General features: G+C 43.3%; 1 protein-coding gene across 1 annotated transcript; it reads right to left on the bottom strand.

Moving 5' to 3' along the window:
• Positions 1-7,082: 7,082 nt before the first annotated feature.
• VDAC2 (voltage dependent anion channel 2) lies at positions 7,083-19,082 on the bottom strand. The gene is made up of 9 exons (XM_063405905.1): positions 18,925-19,082; positions 15,220-15,291; positions 14,185-14,234; positions 11,846-11,998; positions 11,704-11,756; positions 11,040-11,267; positions 9,737-9,887; positions 8,809-8,866; positions 7,083-7,994 (listed from the first exon to the last, which is right to left on the bottom strand). The coding sequence occupies exons 2-9, from the start codon at positions 15,284-15,286 to the stop codon at positions 7,903-7,905; spliced, it is 852 nt and encodes a 283-aa protein (XP_063261975.1). The 5' UTR covers positions 15,287-15,291; positions 18,925-19,082; the 3' UTR covers positions 7,083-7,902.
• Positions 19,083-19,859: the final 777 nt, after the last annotated feature.

Here is a 19,859-nt window from a genome sequence, read left to right as displayed (position 1 = left end):
AGAGCTAGATTATGTTCCACTGAGCCTCAAAGACATCCCCAGTGAGGAGGAGTATTAATTCACGATCAAAGAACAATTATGAAACAACACACAATAGGTCAAACTCCTGACAAAATGATTCCTGTACAAAATCTGGAGTTTCTCCACAGATATTTGGAGCCAGCTTCTATCTTGCCACCTCTGGGTCTTCCCACAGCTGTTATCAATTTTAGGCACAGTCATTTCTTGGGAGCTATTCCCACTAACAGGCAGGAGTCCCTCTCCTCAGGCCAGGAGGACCATCAAGACCCAATGAAGTGTCCTGCAGAGCATCCGTGCCACAGTACCAAAGCTGAGCTCCCCTGGCCCCTGTCAAGGATTGCTGTGTGGGATCAGACTTATCCTCACCTTTATGAGACTGATCCAAGATACCACTGAAGACTAACCCGAAGGAGGGAAAAGCACAGACACATTCAATCACCACCCAGAGACCCAGCACCTAAATTCCTTCTGTCATTACAGAAGGTGTCTCAGGTACCATCCAAGCCCATCTCACACCCTTCTCTCATTCACCTTTGGTTTCTTTGATGGCTTCTACCAAGTTTTCCTTTCTTTATTTCCAGTGTTGTCACTCACCATATATTGAGTCACCCTTTAGCTCAAGCTTAAGTTCAAGTGTATATTTAAACTTCCAGACACAGACTATGGTAAACTCTTCATGTACTCTTTAGACGTGCAGATAGGGTGTGTCTGCCTGCTGACCTTAGGAACCAAAGGTTTATGGTCATCTCTACAAACTGCACTAGAGCTACGTGATTAAGACTGCAAAGCTAAGCACTGACAGGGTTGCAAAAGACTAATCAAACTTGCACAAGCAATCGCTTTTGACAGCCCCTATATATAAGCATTATAATATAGATTTTATGATCGCACATTTGTGCATTCAACCTGTGATGTGGTCCTTCCTGATCTTACTGGGTTTCACATTACGTTTTTGGCCTTCAAGCTAATAAACTGAGAACCTATAAACAGGAAAATAGCTGGCTTTCAGCAGTCTGTGCTAGTGGAAGATTCCTAGATCTCAGAGGGCCCAAGCAGCTTTGTGCCGTGGTCACAATTCTCTAGCAAAAGAAGTAGGCAAAATCAGGGAATCACCAGCAGAAGTTCCAGCTGCCTTTTCTGTGTTTAATTATCTTAACTTTCTGCTTTGGGTTTATCTTACTTCATGAAAGAAGACTGGACTGTGACAGCTACAGCAACACCAAGTCATTTCAGCTAATTCCCTGTACTTCTTCTCCAAGGGGTTAAAGGCTGTAAGTCAAAGGGAAGAAAAGCAGAGGAGAGGTAACAACAAGTTTTCCACAGTTATCCTGTAAAGCAAAGTTTAAATTAGAGCCTTTCTTCTTCTGGAAAGTTCACATTTTGAATGCTTGTCTGCTCCTCAGCTGTCCTTTCCCTTGCTGCTGTGCAGGCCGAGGTCTATGTGCCTGTAACCCTGCCCTCAGGTCCCCCCAGCTGCTGTGCAGGCAGCTCAGCTCACGGGCCAAGGCAGGCCTGTCCCCACTCCCACCCAAGGACAGCACAGACACACTCTGCGGTGTGGCCACCGGCTGCCCCAGCCCCACCAGCCCAGGAACATGTGACACACCATGTTTTTAATTCAGGAAATCCCAGACAGAAACGTGAGTGCAATCTCACTTCATGAACAAGAAACATAATCAGCTAAACACAACAGGTCTGTGAGGCAGTAGGTACATGCTTTCTACAAGATCTGCTCTCTCTGCTCACTGGTGACTAATGCTTTGCCAAACCCAGAGAGGAGCCAAGGACAACCACTTTGCATGACTCCTCTGGCATTGGGGCGTGCCATGAGTTAGGAGGAGCTGTGCCCAGGAGAAGCTGCTCCTAAAGACTGTGCTGGGACTCCATGTACATCTCTGCTACAGCAGCCCACACAGAAAAGGAAATACTAGATAATGGAACTCCAAGCCAGATTGTTTTGAAAAATACAAGGTGTTTCAGTTAGGTTGTGCTGTCTCGGCAGAGAGGCTATCAAAACTGCTACATCTGTGCTCACTCACAAAGTCACCTTATCATGGGCATGATAAAGCTAAACCAAGGGAGCTTCAGGCTATTTAAGTTAACTGCTAACAATTTCAACACAAGCTCACATATTCTAAATGGAGAGAGGACCTGTGCAACAAAACATTAAAGCTCAACTGAAAGCCTACCAGTCTTGTACCAGCCCTTCTCTGGACATGCTCCAGCACCTCAATGCTCTTCCTGAACTGAGGGGCCCAGAACTGGACACAGTACTCAAGGTGTGGCCTCACCAGTGCCCAAAGGGACAATCACTTATCCAGTTCTGCTGATCACATAATTTTTCGTACAAGCCACCTGGGCACACTCCTGGCCACATCCACATGGGACAGGCCCTTAGCAGACTTGCTGGGCCCTCTTCCCCATTCCCATGCTCCAGGGGGTTGACTGACACTTCAATTACAGTTCATTGCAAAGATGGGGGAAGAGTTTGTGAGCTACCCCACTGTAGCAGTGTGAGGTCCCTGGGCTGCAGCCACGAGCCCACATTTCTAACATGTCCTGTGGCCACCACAGCGTTGGTCCAGCCCCACCGCCCTGCCTGATACCACCAGACATGGAAACATCACCAGTCAGCAGCGTTTTGAATCCTTCGCCCTTGCCTGCTGGGTTTTGGCAGCTGGTGTGCCCTGTCCTCCTGCCAGCAGGTGTTTCTTATAGCTGAGGGTGGCCAGAACATCTCTGTGGAAATCAAGGTATTGCAAGCCATTTGAGGATTTCTTCTAGAAAAGTATTATCACGTCAGGAGCAAAGCAGTAGTCGGGAAGGCAACTTGTTGCATTAATTAATTCCGTTTAGACGGGGGAGTGGATGTTCCCAGGAGCCAGCTGCCAGAGGCCGTGAGAACAGCGCTGGCTGCTCCCTCAGAGCCGACGGGCGCTGCCCGGGTCTCAGTGACAAAGAACCCCGAGTGCCGGCGTTTCCTCCTCTAATTCTATTTTGTCTCAGAATCAGCTGGGGCTCGCTGCCCCACCATTTCCCACAGCCTCCCTCAGTCGGTGGACTGGGGACGGTGCCCGCAGGAGCGGCTCCTCCTGAGGGCGCAACGGTGGCTTGAGGGGAGCACCGGCGGCCACCAGGTGGCGCCCGCGGCCCGCGGCCGACTCGGGGCCGATCGCCCCTCATCGCCGCTGCCTCCGAGCGGCCCGGCCGGCTGGGACCCATCGCCCCTCATCGCCACTGCCTCCGAGCGGCCCGGCCGGCTGGGACCCATCGCCCCTCATCGCCACTGCCTCCGAGCGGCCCCGCACCCGGCCGGCCGGGGCCGATCGCCCCCTCTTCGCCAGAGCCGTGGCACTGACCGCAGCGGATGACGAGGAACAGGGAGCTGCCAACAAAGCTCGCTCGGAAGCTGCCGGGAAAACATCCTGGACTGAGCAGGAGAAAATACTCACATACAGCCCTCCCCGCGCCGCAGCCAAACCCCAACCACAGCACAGCATTTAACCGTAGACTTAGCATTTCTTAAACAAAGGCGCCACGTGTGCGTACTAAAAAGTCATTTAAAGTGCAATAGTGCCACCGTAGACCGCTAAGAATGCGAGGGCAAAGCTCCCTGGTTCCTTGCGAGCACTCACCTCAGCTCTCCCCTCCGTGCCGGCTCTCGGGCGGAGCTCAGGTAGCTCAGGCTGAAGTGATGAAGCACAGATACGGGACATTTCTGGAATAGCCATTTAGTGGTTTAATGCTCACAGGAACACAGGCAAAGTAAGAAAAAAAAAGTTAATAAGTGCTAAGAATACCAAACACTTAAACAGTGTCATTGCTTCAGCCTTAGGATCTCCCCTGGATCCAGGACAAAGCATATCCTATGAAAAAGATCCACAAACCTTCAAAGTATTTCTGATATGTGCACTACTGTTAACCAGCAAGTGTACTGCAAGTCCTGCTGTGGTATTGGGCTCAGCAGAAAATTCTCATTTAAAAAGATACTGAAGTAAAGGGCATGCTTGCCATCTTTAAAGGTCTGTCAGCACTTTTCCCAACACCAGCAGATAAATGAGGGTAGATATGAAACAAATCTCAGTATGTAACACTTCACATTTTGTCCAATAGCATTTTCATAAGTTTTAATTGCATATTCTCAGAAATTACTTTGCAAAAAAAAAGGTTTTCCTCTTTTTACGTGAGCATTTGTGTTAAACTTGCAGCTAAAGTAAAAGATGCTGCACATTATGCTCAGAAAAATCCAGCTGTTTATTGCTTCCAATTTGACCTACCAGCATGTGGAAAGAAGGATCCAAAGCACAACTAAAAGGCAGGCCCAGGAACAATCATGAGAAAGGAAATACCCCTAAATACAATGAATGCACACTACACTACTGGGTATCATCTATGCTTTTATCTATGCTTTTATGCTTATCTATTACTATTTCACTGCAAAGGGAAACTGACACACACAGTAAAACCGCTTACAATCAACGCAGCCTTTTCATGCCACATAACAACCCCACCAGCTTTTCCTTCGGGTTTTCCTTCCTGCCAGTTGGTTCCTAGGAAGCATTTCCACCTGCCGTTAAGACACTACTGCTACAGGTGTCAGCCAGTTTTATCATTACTAACTCACCTTGCATAGAGTTGCTTCTGTCTTTGCTCACTGGTCTGATAAGGAAACAAGGACCTTTGGTAGAAGTAGGGTTGAATCATCCGTGCATGAGCTGTCTCTTGTTTGCTGGTCCTACTTCCCCTAGGAGAGCAGTCACCATGAATTAAACGCGTATTTGTGCACGGCCTGCTGCAGCACTGAGCCGAACACCACAGCAGGACATTAGAGGGCAGCAAGCACCCTCACTGCTGCCTCGCTTTATCCAGCGCCAGCGGAAAGGGAAAAACCCCTCTCCCAACGCTTGGGGGCGGAAGGTTTCCCTGCCCATTCCAGAAAAGTTCCAGTTTCCTGCTTTTGAACAACCGCAGTGTGCAAGAGGCAGATTTAGGAATATACCACACCCAGCTAAACCACGTGAAGAGTGCAAGGTTAAATGAACCAACCTGGAGAATTTCTACAGCACGGAAGAGGATAAACATTCAGGACACTCAGACAGTAACTCGTGAAATCCAGGGTGTCATGATCTCATGTGATTTTTATTTATGAAAGTGTGATTAAATCTCCTTCCAATATACACAGACACCCCCTACTCCAGCTGTACCAGGCAGGAATGCAACACTACAGTTCACACAAACAAGATGCAGAACGATGCTCTGGTCATTGGTTATCTCAAGTGGTGTTTTTATTCAGGACACCTGAGGAAAGGCTGTCTAGCACTGAAAGTTATCATTAAGGCTTTTTACATATTTTAATAAAATGGAACTATGTAAACTACCAACATTCCTTACCACAAAACTCCAATTACACCTCAAGTCTCTGTAACAGTTGCAAAGTAAGTTTGAAAGCCATTTCTAATAAGCCTTACTTGAGAGATACTAAGAAAAAGACACTGAACTTCCTTTTCATGTTCAAAGTAGTGATTTATGACAGAGTATTTTAGAAAAACTCAATTTTCACAGCTCTCATAACTACTGCAGAGCCCTTTTATTTCTCCAGTTGCCTATCAGCATTTAACAAATGCAATTACTTCAGGTTTAAAAGGCTGAGGACTCGTAAAGTCGTGCACATTTACAGAGTAAAATGAATAGGTTAAAGTCTTCCATTACCAATTTTTAAGAGTTGAAGAGAAATTCAGCAATATGTGCTTTTATTTCACTTACCCATTTTGTGACCTCAGAGAAAAAGTATCTAGAAGAGCAGGTAGTGAAGAAAAAGGTTATAGTGTTTGCTTCCAAATTAAAAATAAAACACACAAACCACCACCACAAAAAGTAAACTACAGCCCTATCAAAAGCTGAGAAACATCACTGGTTTAAAGTAGAAGTATCACTGGTTTAAAGACAGAAACAAGGCATCATTCATAACCAAAAGACATAATCCATTATTTGCCTGGGTGCTGCAGCTGGACAACGTATACAGGTATACAACATTTCAGGGAGGTTTTTTGGTAGGTTGGTTTGGTTTGTTTTGTGGATTTTTTTTTTCAGTTTGGTTTCTTAAGCTTTTAGTTTTTTTCTTTTTGCAGTTTTTGTATCACAAGCCCAGTCTTTGTGAGGCACTAAAGATGGTTATACTGAAAAGAAAATACAAAAATTCAGTGTCTGGCTGCATGGTCTCTAGCTTTTAAGTTGTCTAGCACATACAACCACCTCTAAACTAAAAATACTGACTATAGACCTTGACACACAATGAGAGCAATGAACTGCACCTTACATGCTCCTTCTACCCTAAATGGTAGAAATGCAACTCAGACAAGGGCATTTAGTGACAACAGCAGTAAAGGTACTCCACAGCACAAATGCTTCACAACCGTGTAAGAAAACTAGTCAAACACACTAACAAGCCTGCTCAGAAGCCTGAGCTGGAGGCTTAAGCTCTGCTGTCTTCTGCAAAGGTGGCTCAGCTACTTAACAGCTAAAGCCTAAACACAGGCAGTTTGTAACAGAGTGCTTCATGTGAGAATTTCAGTCTGAGAGGAACAATGCAGGATGGAACAAGACCTCAAGCATATCACTGATACTTGTATGGGCATTAATTTTAATCCAATATCAACTGATAATACTTTCAAACCAGAGAGAGCTTCCTATCATGAGCCAGCCACCTGCACTATGGAGCTGCTGTGAACCACTGACTGCAGGACTAAGTATCAAGACACTCTTCTCAGCTATGAGTGTTTAAAGAAGTAGGCTCCAGGCATTCCCCCAAGCTCAGTAATTCCAGCTCTTAAATGAAAGCAGTGCAACTACATGCATTTAACATATTCCACATTAAAAGCATTCACAGCTAGAGCTAACCCTTCAGGGATGTTAGGTTCACAGACTAAATATCCCTCATACTTCTATTCTCCCTATTATGGAAAAACATCGTTTTCCCATTATTCTGCAAGTTTCTGGACTTAACATGGGTCCAAGATTTATTAGTTAAAGGGAAAGCAAGATCAGATGCATTTTCCTCCATCTCCATTTAAAATTGTCTTTATTTCAGTCATTTTAAGCAGAAACCTCTCACAGCAGTTGGGATAAGCAGGCTGTTATACCATTACACTGTTACATTCAATTGCAGAGATACATCTCACTTCATACAAATATAAGCAAAAGGTGTGTTTGTGGTGAGGTTTTTCAAGGAACAGTTCTTAAATGTCTCAGTGTGCCAAGTACATCGATCTGCACTTTTTGCATCAGGAGGCCAACTAGGAACACAGTACATCTTGCCCATGGATCACAGGGGGAATTAAACCATTGTGTTTTGACAAACCTTACCTGGCAGAAAAGCACATTCAATTTGCTTGAGGAATCCAACTGTTCACCTATAGTCAGGCACAAGTATGTGTGTGTACTTGTTTTATTCATAATTTGTCTTGGGATACCAAATGTATTTCTAGATCAGGTCATTCAACAAAATTGTTGACCTCATTTCAAAACATCCAGTGATCCATTTTTCATTCAATGGCAATATCGAATGTTAAAAGGAACATAAAAACAAACATGCACACAATTGTACAGTTTTCATAAATGTCTATTTCATTATTTGTGGGTAGCGCATTAAACAGTTAAATACATTTAAATAATGTTTAAGTGACTGCACTAATGCAGAATTTTAACTAGATGGGTAACCAATTTAACTAGAAACCAGCTAACAAGTAACTGTCTAAATACTTCAAATACAGCTCTTGTTCTAGGTCATCCTTCCTGGAAAAAAAGCCTGCTGGTCACATTGGAAATACATTTTAAGGCCAAATTCTTCTGATATCCCTTTTCTGCAGCAGTTTCTTCACCTTTTTAAGCCTCCAATTCCAGGCCAAGACCAAGTTTATGGCCACCAGCATTGATGCTCTTTCCATCTATCAGGGCAGACAGTGTAAGCTTCACACCTGTAAGATTTTTAAGCAGCATGTTTACAACACCCACAGTAGCTTTCATTCAATTTAACCTCTGTCATTACAAGCACAGTTGTAGCTCTCTTTTTATACAATTACTTTCCTCTAAGATTGTTACAAAAGAATATATTTACCCATGAAATCTACTGAAAGTCAGTCACATGAAGAAAGCTCTATGGTTTTTGTGAACAGATATAAAGTCAATACACAAAGTCTCTAATTGCTAAATACACAAGAGTTCTCCTTTCCTGCATGAAGATGTGCAAAGGAGGAGGAAAACTGCATAGACAGACACTCCTACCTACAAAGGATGGAATGAAACTAGATTTTTCAAATAAGGAACCAATGGTAATACAATCTTAACAGGTGCTTTCATACTTAAGCAGAACAAGTTACGTTCTGGAGGTTTTTTTTACTAAATAAGAAGAGCAGGAAGTGTGGGGGTTTTACAATTAATCATAATTTGAAGACCTGCTATCATTCAACATGATATGATTGGACAAAGCAGTGCCAAAAAAGAAGACATGCTTTGCCTAGCCTAAAGCTAAGCTGTCAAACATAATACAGTCCACTCCTGCACAGATCAGTGAAGAACATAATACATTAATACATTAGATAAAATAGAGTTTGTCTTGTTTAGATAAAGGTTTGATGTATGACTGAAGTTACTGTAAAATATCTACTTGGCCTTCAAAGAAAAAAATACTCTGAAGGAAAAAAAAATTCATATAAATGCAGAGATCTCAATTATTCTCTTTAAGATGCATGTAAGATATATATGTGACATAATTCCCATGATAGCTCTTACCTGGCCTCAGGGTCTGGGTGTAACCCACTCCAATTAGACTAGAATTGTTCACTTTTGCCTAAAAAAAAAAGAGGAAAAGAAAAAAAAAAAGCAACTGAAATGTTGTAACTGATTAGTTACTTGTTTCCATTCAGAATCTAGAATAACTATGGCCATTTATCTGCTCTTTCAGTACACTTGTGTTTCCTGAATTCTGTCCTTCCAGCTATGCCCTCATGGTTCAACTTACAGCTGAAGCAGTAACATTTTGAAGCAATAACATATTTAAGAGCACAGAGAATGTAAGGACGGGGAGAACTGTTAGTGGAATGTGGTTTCACAGGTGAACTTCACCACCTCCCCTTTTTCAGAAGGCCAGAGCCATTTACCACCAGTCTCCAATGCCACATAGAAGACTCCTGTTCATATTATTACACAGGAATTAGGATTTTGCAAGTCCAATCATTCACACAGCAAACATTTTGTAAGATCATCATAAACAATCTGTACAAAACTATTGCATCATTTTGCATCACTTCCTCAACAGAATGATTCTGACTTTGTAACATACAGGAAACTTTGCTGCTTATCAACTCTTAACCAGTATTGCCAGAGTTCTTACCATAAGAATGTGAGAGCTCCCCAAAAGTTGGTTTAAAAAAGATTCTGTAAACTTACAGAATCAGAAACAAATACTTTTTTTAAATTGTGTTTTTCTTTCAATAAATACATTACAATCCCTAACATAAGGACATTTGACAGTCAGATTCTACGAGACTCTGCTGTAAGCAACATTACAGAATTTAAATACTGCTGGTTTAATTACAATTGCCTGAACTGTAATTCCTACAAGGCCTCCCAGCCTGTTTGGTACTAATAACACACGGATTCACAGCAACTGAAAATACACCGTCCTTTGCACAACCCTTCAGGTTACAGCCATACTTACTGAAACAGAAGCAGTGGAATCCAACTTGTATTTAGTTGCAATGCCAAAGCGAGTGCTGTTGCTACCTGCTGTCCAAGCCAGGTTTACAGCAGTTTCAAGATTGTCACTCACTTTTTGGTAAATTGACCCACCAAATTCAGAACCATCATTGCTGCACAAATTAAGAGAAAAGTTAGCTTCCCATTCACATAATCCACTCCTTTCCCTGCCCTGCCCCCCCTTTTTTAACTACTTCAGATTTTTATTCAAATAGAAATTTCAGAAGTTTGAGTTGTTTCACATTTTTTGACAAGAGAAGGGGAGATGAACAAAGGCTTCAGGGCAACATTAAACAGCAGTAATTCATGGAAATAAAAAGATATTTCAGAGTGCTACAGCTAATTTTCACGTTAATTGTCAAACAAAGTCCTTGAACAAAATGCTACTCCACATCCTTAAAAAACTGATACATGTTAATGGTTAGAAAATGGACTTCGTAAATTATATGATTATTGAATATGCAAAACTCCTGAAGAACTGGACGACCTTTCAAAAATCTGTGACAATGTTTTATATTACTAAATTGAAATGGAATTCTTACAGCCCGGACTCTAACTATTTTATAGTTTTCTCCTATATGCCTTAATTCCCATGCATTCAGACAGATAAAATCCCCACACTTTCCCTTCAAAAGCAAAAACTTTCAACTATCTAAAGACACTAGAACTCCACCAATTTTATTAATCTGGATTGAAAACACCATGGTTTTCAGTAGGTTTTGATCAGATTGCTCTGAAGTAAGATCTAAAGGCAGGAAGTCTGAAGAAAGATGTCTTACACTTGTTTACACTATTTCGTACTCTCCTAATCCCTGACAGGGAAGAAGATGAACCTCCACAAAAAGTCCAGAAGCAAAGCCCTAGTCTTACTCTAGAAACTATTACAGCATTAGTGCAACAATAATTACTACCTCTAACAAATCTACTATCCTTAAATTGTAATCTGGTACAATTCAATATAATGAGATAGCTAGAGAAAGCATTATGACCAGTTCTGCACAACCGAAGCAGTGCACTTCCAGTTTGCACCTACTTCAGTATTTAGCAGGCTGTATCACATAGGCTGCAAGTGCTAACCAGCCACAGGTGTTTACTGTTTTGAAAAAGAGTTACAAAGTATCATTTACACTTATTTAGAGTTTCCTATTGAAAAATGCACTCCCTTAATGTCCTTGTAAGCACCTCTTGATATTTCAAGAATTTGTATTTTGACTAGAAGCAAAGGTAAAGAAAGCCTACTTCTGGAAGATTTTTTCAGTACTTACACATTAGTGTGCAGCTGGAAGTCTCCAGTCTTGTAACCCACAGAGAAATTATTTCTTGTCAATTTTGATTTGGCACTATCAAAAGTCATCTGATAACCAGCAAGCCAGCCTTCATAACCAAAGACAGCTGAACCATGGATTGCAGGCCCAGCAAAGTCAAAGTCAACATCACAACCCAGGTTTACGCATTCACGTTTATAAGTTGACTTAATTTTACCACTTTTCTTTCTGAAACAGAGAAAAGAGTTATCTTAAGACAAGCATACAGGATCTTCCTCAATGACCTGCCAAACTCAATGATTCTACACAATGTATCTAAATGCCTTGCACATGCATCCCCTGGACCACATAAAAGTACAGCCAGCCCATCCACAGCACCCAGGCCTATGGCAAACAGGTATTTTCTCATGAATATAGCAGCAATTGCATGTTTCCTGCAATCTTCCAGGTATTTCTATGCCAGAAAATAAGCAAAGTTGTGAAATGTGCAATATTAACCCCATAGTGATGTCATGCTAAAGAGCAGATGACATTTAGCACTAATATTTGCTAAGCTGGATCAACAGCAAACCACACCAACAGCTCTGTCAATACCACAGACCAGAGCAATAGACCATGGGTGCCCTTACTCCCTAAGTAAGGTAAAAACATTAACAATTCTTACCCTGTATTTGGTGAGAATGTTGTATCAAATGTCAACTTCAAGCCTTTGGCAATCTGATTGAAGGGGGGAGAAGATAAGACAAAACTATAAATTCGGTTCTTACACAGAGGTAAAACAAATAAATATTCTCATAATCTATTACCTGATCTTCAATTGCAATTTCTGTTCCCAGAGTGTTATCTGTGTTCCATTTTTCTGTGAAAGTCAGACCATATTCACTCCACTTGTATTTGGTCTCCAAGCTCCCATTCACTTTTCCAGTGTCTGTGTTCGATGAACCAGATGTTGTGAATTCCTAAAAAGCAGAGAAGATACATGTGATCCTGAAAGCATTCCACAGTGTTTCCTTCTGCAAGCACTAAGATCTTGTTATTATATGGAAAAAAATTAAAACTGCAGTGGAGAAGGGAGAATAGCACAGCCAAGAACTAATGACTCATGCCCATGTGGAGGCCTCCCCACAATCCCCATCTCAACTGCAGTGTTCCTGCCACCATTACAAAATGTACAGGGTGGCCAATTAATTCAAAAGCAAGCCAGTAGCCACCATAAGGATTCTCCTCTAAAGCAGCAACAAGTTCTTGCAATGTAAGGCTCAGTTTGATACTCCCAATGAGCAACTTAAAAATCAAACTGAGAGCCAACGCTATTAGGCACATATTACAACTCCAGTAAAATTCTTGAAGAATCATATATGTATTTTCATTACTCTTGTCAACCATCCTTGAAGATAGTGTACAACTGTAAAACGTCATAGAATGGCATCATTTTTCAATTTGGGCCTGGGGTGGGTGGTTTCTTTTTTTGTTTGAGTTGGAGTTTTAACTATTTTTAAAAGAGTTCTGAGTCTGCCCAATGCACTAGCCTTTCACACCAGCCACAGACATCCCTTTTACTGGCATCTGTAAGATTCCTACTGCCCTGGCACTTTGGTTCAATGACACAGAAACAACACCCACATTTGAAGTGGGACCTAAGCAAACAGGCTGGGTTTATAGTATGGCATGATCTGACTTGGAATTCTTGAAAGTAACTTAGGAGTCAACAGTATCACTCATATTTCTACTAAAGGAAGTAGTCCCTGATGTCTTGCACTATTTGGATTCTCACAAAGAACAGAATGAATAGTTTCTGTATACCACTATTCAAAAACTGAAGGTAATTAGAAGCAGAAGCCAGGTTTGCAAATATGTGTTAAAGTGCTCTTTCCAGTGAAGTATTACTGCCCTTATGATTTAAGAAATCCATTATTTTAACTTTTTAAAACAAATAAATATTTTGATCTCTGTCTTCCTCCATACACAGCATTATTTTCAAACAGACTTCTCACACCTTCCCCAGAAGGAAACACAGATTTGAAACCGCAAGCCCTTAAGCACTCTTACAGCAAAAGCCCCAAGAGCACAAAACAAATGTGGTTGAGACTTTTCTTTAATGGTGGCTGATGAGGTTTGACACGTCCAAGACACTTACCTGTATTCTGTTAGTGACCCACCACACCATGCACAGTTGCCTAATTCTAGTAGTCTGTTTCTTGGGAAGGGATGGAAACTGCACAAATACCTTCAGCTTTAACTTCTTGCTTTGTGCTATTCCTACTGCACAGGGTCTGTGTGACTGTAACCACTGGGGCAATAGCTTCAACAGAAGCAAATTATTATATTAGCTCTTATCTCGGCTTTAAAACACCTGCCAGCAGTTTCTCCTTCCAGGAAGGATGGCTTGTAACTGGTACAGGATTCACATTAGGGCTTGGATTTTTGCAGAGAGTTTTACCAGCATAACTGGTAGTCCTCCAAAGAAACAAGCTCCAGTAAGAACAACTACCTCTGTAAAAGCACTCTTGCAAACTGTGTTTCAGCTGGCATACAGAAACAACAGAGCATACAACCCACAAACCTTGTCTCTAACAGCAGGTTACACTGCTCAGGCTCCAGTTATGGGGAGAAAAAATAACAAATCTACCTTTACACTTGCAAAGTCTGTGCTAGAAATAGATAAAAGTTACAGGGGGCACTGCTTGCTTGACCCAAGACATCTTGCATGGAACACTACTGTGACGCTTTAATACCCAGAGGAGCCAAAGATTCAACATGCTTATTCAGTGTCAACTACTTCACACAAGGATCAAGATGCCAGAAATTGCTACCAAACAGTACCACAAGGTATTTCAGAAACAAAATCTGTATACTATAATTGGTGTATTAAAATACTTTATTTGTTCACCTTCACATGTAAGACCAGGCACATGTAATAAACTCTTTTATTATAAAAAGATTACTGAACAAGGCAATGTTCCTGATACATTTAGATCTTCAGGGGCTTCTGAAATTATCACCAGATAATAATATCTGGTGATAAAATACCCAGATAGTTATTCATATAATCTATAAAATACTTACCAGCATCTGAAATGTGTCCCTTTTAACTAAGAATCAGACCATAGCTAAAAAAATATGAATAAAAGTTACTTAAACTCACCACTCCGCTTGCAGATTTTGTTTTCACATCCAGTTTCACCAACCCAAAACCTTAAAAAACACAAGTCAAAATTATAGGATTAGGCCTTAACTAAGAACCTGCACATTTTTCAATAAGCTGGTCTTTCAGACACTCTCAGCAGTGTACCACATATATACATATATACAAACAGCTACAGACTGACTTCAGCAATGTTCAACTTTTAGATGCCACAGCACATAAAGGAGGCCTCTCTAAACAAGGCAGGGGAGTGCCACTCAGTGCTACACAAGTACATTTAACTACCAAACGATGCTTCCAAAAGGAAACACATCATTTTCTGTTCCTGGAATGGAACAGCTTTTATAGTCAATGCCTTTTAAAGAGCTATTCCAACACATAAAATGCCTCTTTCTGCATCAAGACAAAATATCTCAAAGTGAAAAACTGCAGAAGCAAAGTCACTGGGAAATACACAAGCACTGGAACTGTAATGTAAGTAGGTCTTGTAGGAGTGTCAATTCACATTGCTATCCACAGAGGTGAGAAACAGTCTTAGTGCAAAAAACCCTACATTTCCAAAGACCAGAAAGAAACAGCACTGTGACAAAGAACAACTTAACTGTGCAGCTGGCTGGTATTAAAGCATTTTAAGACGTGGAAGGATTCTTTAACCCAACAGCCATTCTTCTTTTTAGACCAAAAAAGGCTACAACATTACATTGGTATAAAACCCTTTATTTATCAACAAATATGGTGGCACAGACAGACCAGTAAACAAACTGTGCTCTAAGTTAAACTACACTTGCTGCTTACATTCTTGCATACTTGTACACCTCTGACATTTATGTGGCAGTAATATTTAACAGCCTTCACATCAAAACAGCCCACAAAAAGCCTTCAACGATCTGTTAGTTGGTGGTAAAGATACAAACACAGCACATCCTCCTCCTCCCCAAAAACACTGGAATTTGATCATTCAATTTTCCATACGGACTTAAAAAGGCAATTCATTGTTGCACTTCAAACCCCACTTACAAAAGGTAGTATTCTTACCATATCCTTTATTGAAGATGTCTCTGGCAGGTTTGCCAAGGTCTACATATGATGGAGGAATCGCCATTGGAGCTGAAAGGTAAAGGGCTAATTAATAATGAACCTTTTGCCACTGCACACATGAAAAAATGCTACCACAATTCTTTCACGATAGTCTTCATGGCAGATTCATCTACATAAAGGCAATTAATAGATACAATTATATATTTTAAATTAATAGATATGATACTACAGTATTCCGTGAAACACTCAGATTTTCAGTGAAGGTCACTGAGAACATGGGATGTTTTCTCAGCTTATGCAGAAAAGAGGCATTGCAGAGAAAAGGCATTGCAAGACAACCTAGTTCTTAATTTTTCAGGTGGATTTCTCCATACGTCCTTTATTACCAGAAATTAACTAATAACTCACATTTCCAGAGTTGGCATAGTTACTGCCAAAAAACCTGGACACTAGAAATCTAAAAACCTGTAATGCAGACAGTTACTCCCTGAAGTTCTACAAAATCAAAGTTGACACATGCTTATGAAAACTACCTGAAAGTACCCACAAGGTTTTCGAAAATGTAAAAAGAGAGCATATCTGCTCTCCAATATCATTTTGCCCCATATTTTATGTGGCAGACATACAATTTAAAAAAAAAGAACTAATGCCATTAACCAGCAATCAATCTGACCACATACAAGAGTTTAAGTCTGGGAAGTTGTGCTGTTAGTTTAAAACAGCCGAGTAGGAGTGTGGGGTCTGTGAGAAGAGATCTCTTTACAGGTGCCTCTCTCAGACAGGGAGCCTCAAAGACCCTGTCAGTGCAGATGAGCCATGGCCCAGCTCCTTGGCCTCATGGACAGACACCAGGCTAAGGTCTCACCCAGGCCCTAAGGTATCACTCTCCTCCCTGGGAACACATGTTCTTATCTGAAACTCCTTGAAAGAATGTTTTCCCATGGTTTCAATAGCAAGAGGTTGCTGCTATAGAGGCCCTGTATTTTAAAGTTGTGAAATACAGAAAACAGAGCACATTAATAACTCCCCCCATGCAGTGGAAGGAGGGAGAAGAGATGGGGGAAAATGAAACTAACTGGACAAGGCCATGAAAAGGCTAAACACATGCAAACAAAAATCTTACCTTCTCAAACTGATAAGTCACATTTGTTTAGCTGAGAGAGTCAGATTAACGTAATTGACTTTTTATCTTCTGTTTGTGTGGTGGATTGATTTTTTTTTCTTTTTAAGTAAATGAAAAAGTATCTTTAGAACTTGAAAAATAACAAGGGCAGTGTTCTTACATGTTAACTTCCAAACCCTAATTACACCTGCCATATACAGCCAAATTGTATGAACTGCTACTATTAAAAAAAAACCCCAAAAAAAACACCCACCACAAACTACTTTAGCAATCAGTGGGAAGGCAGAGAACTATTTCTTATTTTTCTACAATTCATAATACAGTCTTCCCGAGCACCCTACTTCAGTTACCTATTGCCCTAAGGCGATAATTTCAAATTCCTCTGAGGAAGAATATTTACATTCAGACACATACACAGGAACCTAGAAAAACTTCCTTAGCAAAAATGTCTGAATTCTACAACCATGTCACTATATCAAGGCACCTATCACTTGCTCAAGAGCAAGTCTGGTTTTCCAGGGACCAAACTAAACATTAATTTTTTTAAAAGAGACATGACAATGGCTTAGAGCATCTGAAGTTTAAAGAGGCTTAGCCCAAGTTCAAGTCTATAGAAGAACAGACCGTAATCCCAGTGCCAAGCCATCGAATGGTTCCTATTATTTATTCCACAAAAAGAAGCAGCTGATAGACCAAATTACAAGGGAATGTGAGAACTCTCGCCTGTAGAGTTCTGCTGCACATTTTTCAATAAGTTGGTTTTATTTAGTTTAATTACAGAGAAGGTTTAGCTACACATCTCCCTTGATGAACAGATCTCACCTCTAACTAGCATCGCCAGAACAATTATTTGTAGTTCTGAAATTTTATATTAGCCTTTAGCACAGATGTGTTTTACAGTATAAATAAATGAGCTTCTCCCCTTTTGTTTTCAATGTTCCCAATCTGACTAGACAACCACTACAGACAAGAGATTTATGCTAAGCAGAAATATCCTGAGAAGTTAACAAACTTGTATCTGTGTCAAAATTCAGAGGATTATTACAGTAAAAAGGATGCTGCCTTTTTATCTGGCCTAGTTAAGCATCCTTAGCACTTCAGGAAAACCAGCCAGTATTTGTTAGACATTCCAGCCTACAGATGCAAGTTTTGTAATAAAATGTTGAAAAAAAGTACAGCTGTCACACTGCTGTTGTAATACTGTAATACTGACAAGGACAAAACGGGAAACCAAGAGTTAATTTCAGATATACTAAATGCCTGATAAACCAGTGTCACCATTCATGAGCAGAATACTCATTAAATGAAAACAGAGCCATAAAAAATCAATCCTGTGTCCTCTAATGTCAGCTAGGTTTGCAAATTCTTATAATCACAAGTAATTTTTTCAACCCTATTTTGAAGCATCTTTCACTTTAAAACTACTAATTAGAAGTGACTAAACAATAAGCACCATTTAGCTACTAGAGGTTTGTTGTAAAAACTGTAAAATAATCGACTTGAAGTAAAGAATATACTTGAGCCAAGTGAGAGCTCCACCCTAATCTTTGTTTCACGCCACCGTGATGAAAAAAGTTTAATTAATCTGCTATTTGAGAGCCACAATCATGCTTTCTTCTGTGATAAAAAGAAAAAAAGAATCACCCCAAGAACAGAAAAATGTATTAATGTTATTAGGATTAGTACATCGCATTTCTCCTTGGAGGTAATATTTCAGAACTCTCACGCCCTACAATTGAGGAATGCCACAGACCTCTATTAGGATTTCGAACAATTTTAAGATCTCAAGATATTCGAGATCAAACCATATCAGCCTACAACAGATTAAAAAATGCGGTACTCACGCAGTTTGAAAAAGCAACAACGACACCGAAATTACCCTAGTATCCCAATAAATAGCAACAGAAAAACTGAAATTATTTAAAAATATAAAAATTATTATTATTATTAAATTATTTAACAAAATTAATTTGTTAAAATACATCGGACAGACGGTGACCTTCAGGCTTACACGGATACTACAACGAGCTTAAAAAAAAAAGAAAAGCCACCTCCTTACCCTTGCATTAACCCTCTCCCTACTTACACAGCAGAGGTGGCCACACAAGCCTAACACTGGCCAGGCCAGTACAGAAACTTTAAGGACAAGGTCTGGAAATGGAGCACGGCTCAGGAAGCGGACGCAGTAAGGCAGCGCCTCCAGAGGGGAAGGGCAGCGCGGGGAGCGCGGGGATGCGGCCGCAGCCCGGGCAGGGCCGGCCCGAGCGGCGGCCCCAGGCCCGGCGCCAGGCGCGCCGCCCGCCCCGCCGCAAGGTGAACCGGCCCGCTCGGCGCGGCCATCTTGGGCATCCCGGCCTGACCCTCCCGCCCCGCCGCGCCCCGCGCAGCCCAGCCCGGCCGCGGGGCCGCGGGGGCAGCGCGCACGGAGAGCCCCCCGCCGCCCCGCCGAGCCCGGGAGCGCTGCGAGCGCCCGCGGCCCCGCCACCCCCGGCCCACGCGGCCCCAGAACCGCTCGCCGCCGGGCGAGCCCCGCCCGCCTCCCCTTGCCCCGCGGGGCCGGTCGCGGCCGGGGCAGGCACCTGCTAGTCGCGGGCAGACGGCGGAGCGGGGCAGAGACCGGTCGCGGGCGGAAGGAGCCGTGCTGAGGCCGCGCTGCTGCAATCGCGGGCACTGGAGGGCGAAGTGAAGGAGACACCGATCCGCCCGCCCGCCGCCGCTCAGGACCCCGGCGCGCCTGGGCCGCCCCGCCCGGCGCCTGCCCCGCCTGCCGCGCTACACCACCACCCGCCCCGCGGGAGGCGCCCACGCCCGCGGCCCAGAGCTCGGCAACGGCGGGCGGCGCCGCGGCCCCGAGCCAGGAGCCGCACGGCGGCGCCGCGGCCCGGCAGGCGCTCGAGCGGGCAGCCCCGGCGGCGGCGGGGGCCTGCGGGAGGGCGGGGCGTGCGAGGGGGCGAGGCCGGGCGGGGCCGCCGAGCGCAGGGCCGGCGGAGGGGCTGGGGCAGCCCGCGGGGCAGGCGGGGCGCCACCGAGGCCGTAGCGGCCACACCCGGGAACCTTCCGCCCTGGGGCCTGCAGGGCAATGTTCTTTCCTTGGGGATGGGCGGCTCTCGGCTGTACATAGAGCAGGATCCAGGCGCCGCTGCCCTTCCTGGGAAACTGCCCGTCACCCGCCCGGGGCCCGCGGGCCTCCCGCCCTGGCACACGGGCTGTGAAGCGCTTCGGCTGGGGCTGCCGCAGAGAGCCGGCCGCCTTTGTGCAGATGGCGCTTGCGGGGCGCGGCCGCTGTTCCTTACAGCCCCCAGGAGCCTCTTCCCCTCTCCAGGGAAAGGCGCCCGCGGAGCAGCGGGCGATGAGGCAGTGCCAGCATCGCTCCGCAGGGTGCTCGCTTTGCTGCCCCACTGCCGCTCAACACATCACACCTGACGGGCCCTGCTGCTGCTGCCCGCCGGCCACAGACACACGGGGACACGCCGCAGGATGGCTCTCCCGTTGCTCCGTCCAACAAGATCTGGTG

This window comes from Prinia subflava, chromosome 9, assembly GCF_021018805.1.
Source record: "Prinia subflava isolate CZ2003 ecotype Zambia chromosome 9, Cam_Psub_1.2, whole genome shotgun sequence".
NCBI classification, from domain to species: Eukaryota; Metazoa; Chordata; class Aves; order Passeriformes; family Cisticolidae; genus Prinia; species Prinia subflava.
This window is presented reverse-complemented; position numbering and strand designations above follow the sequence as displayed.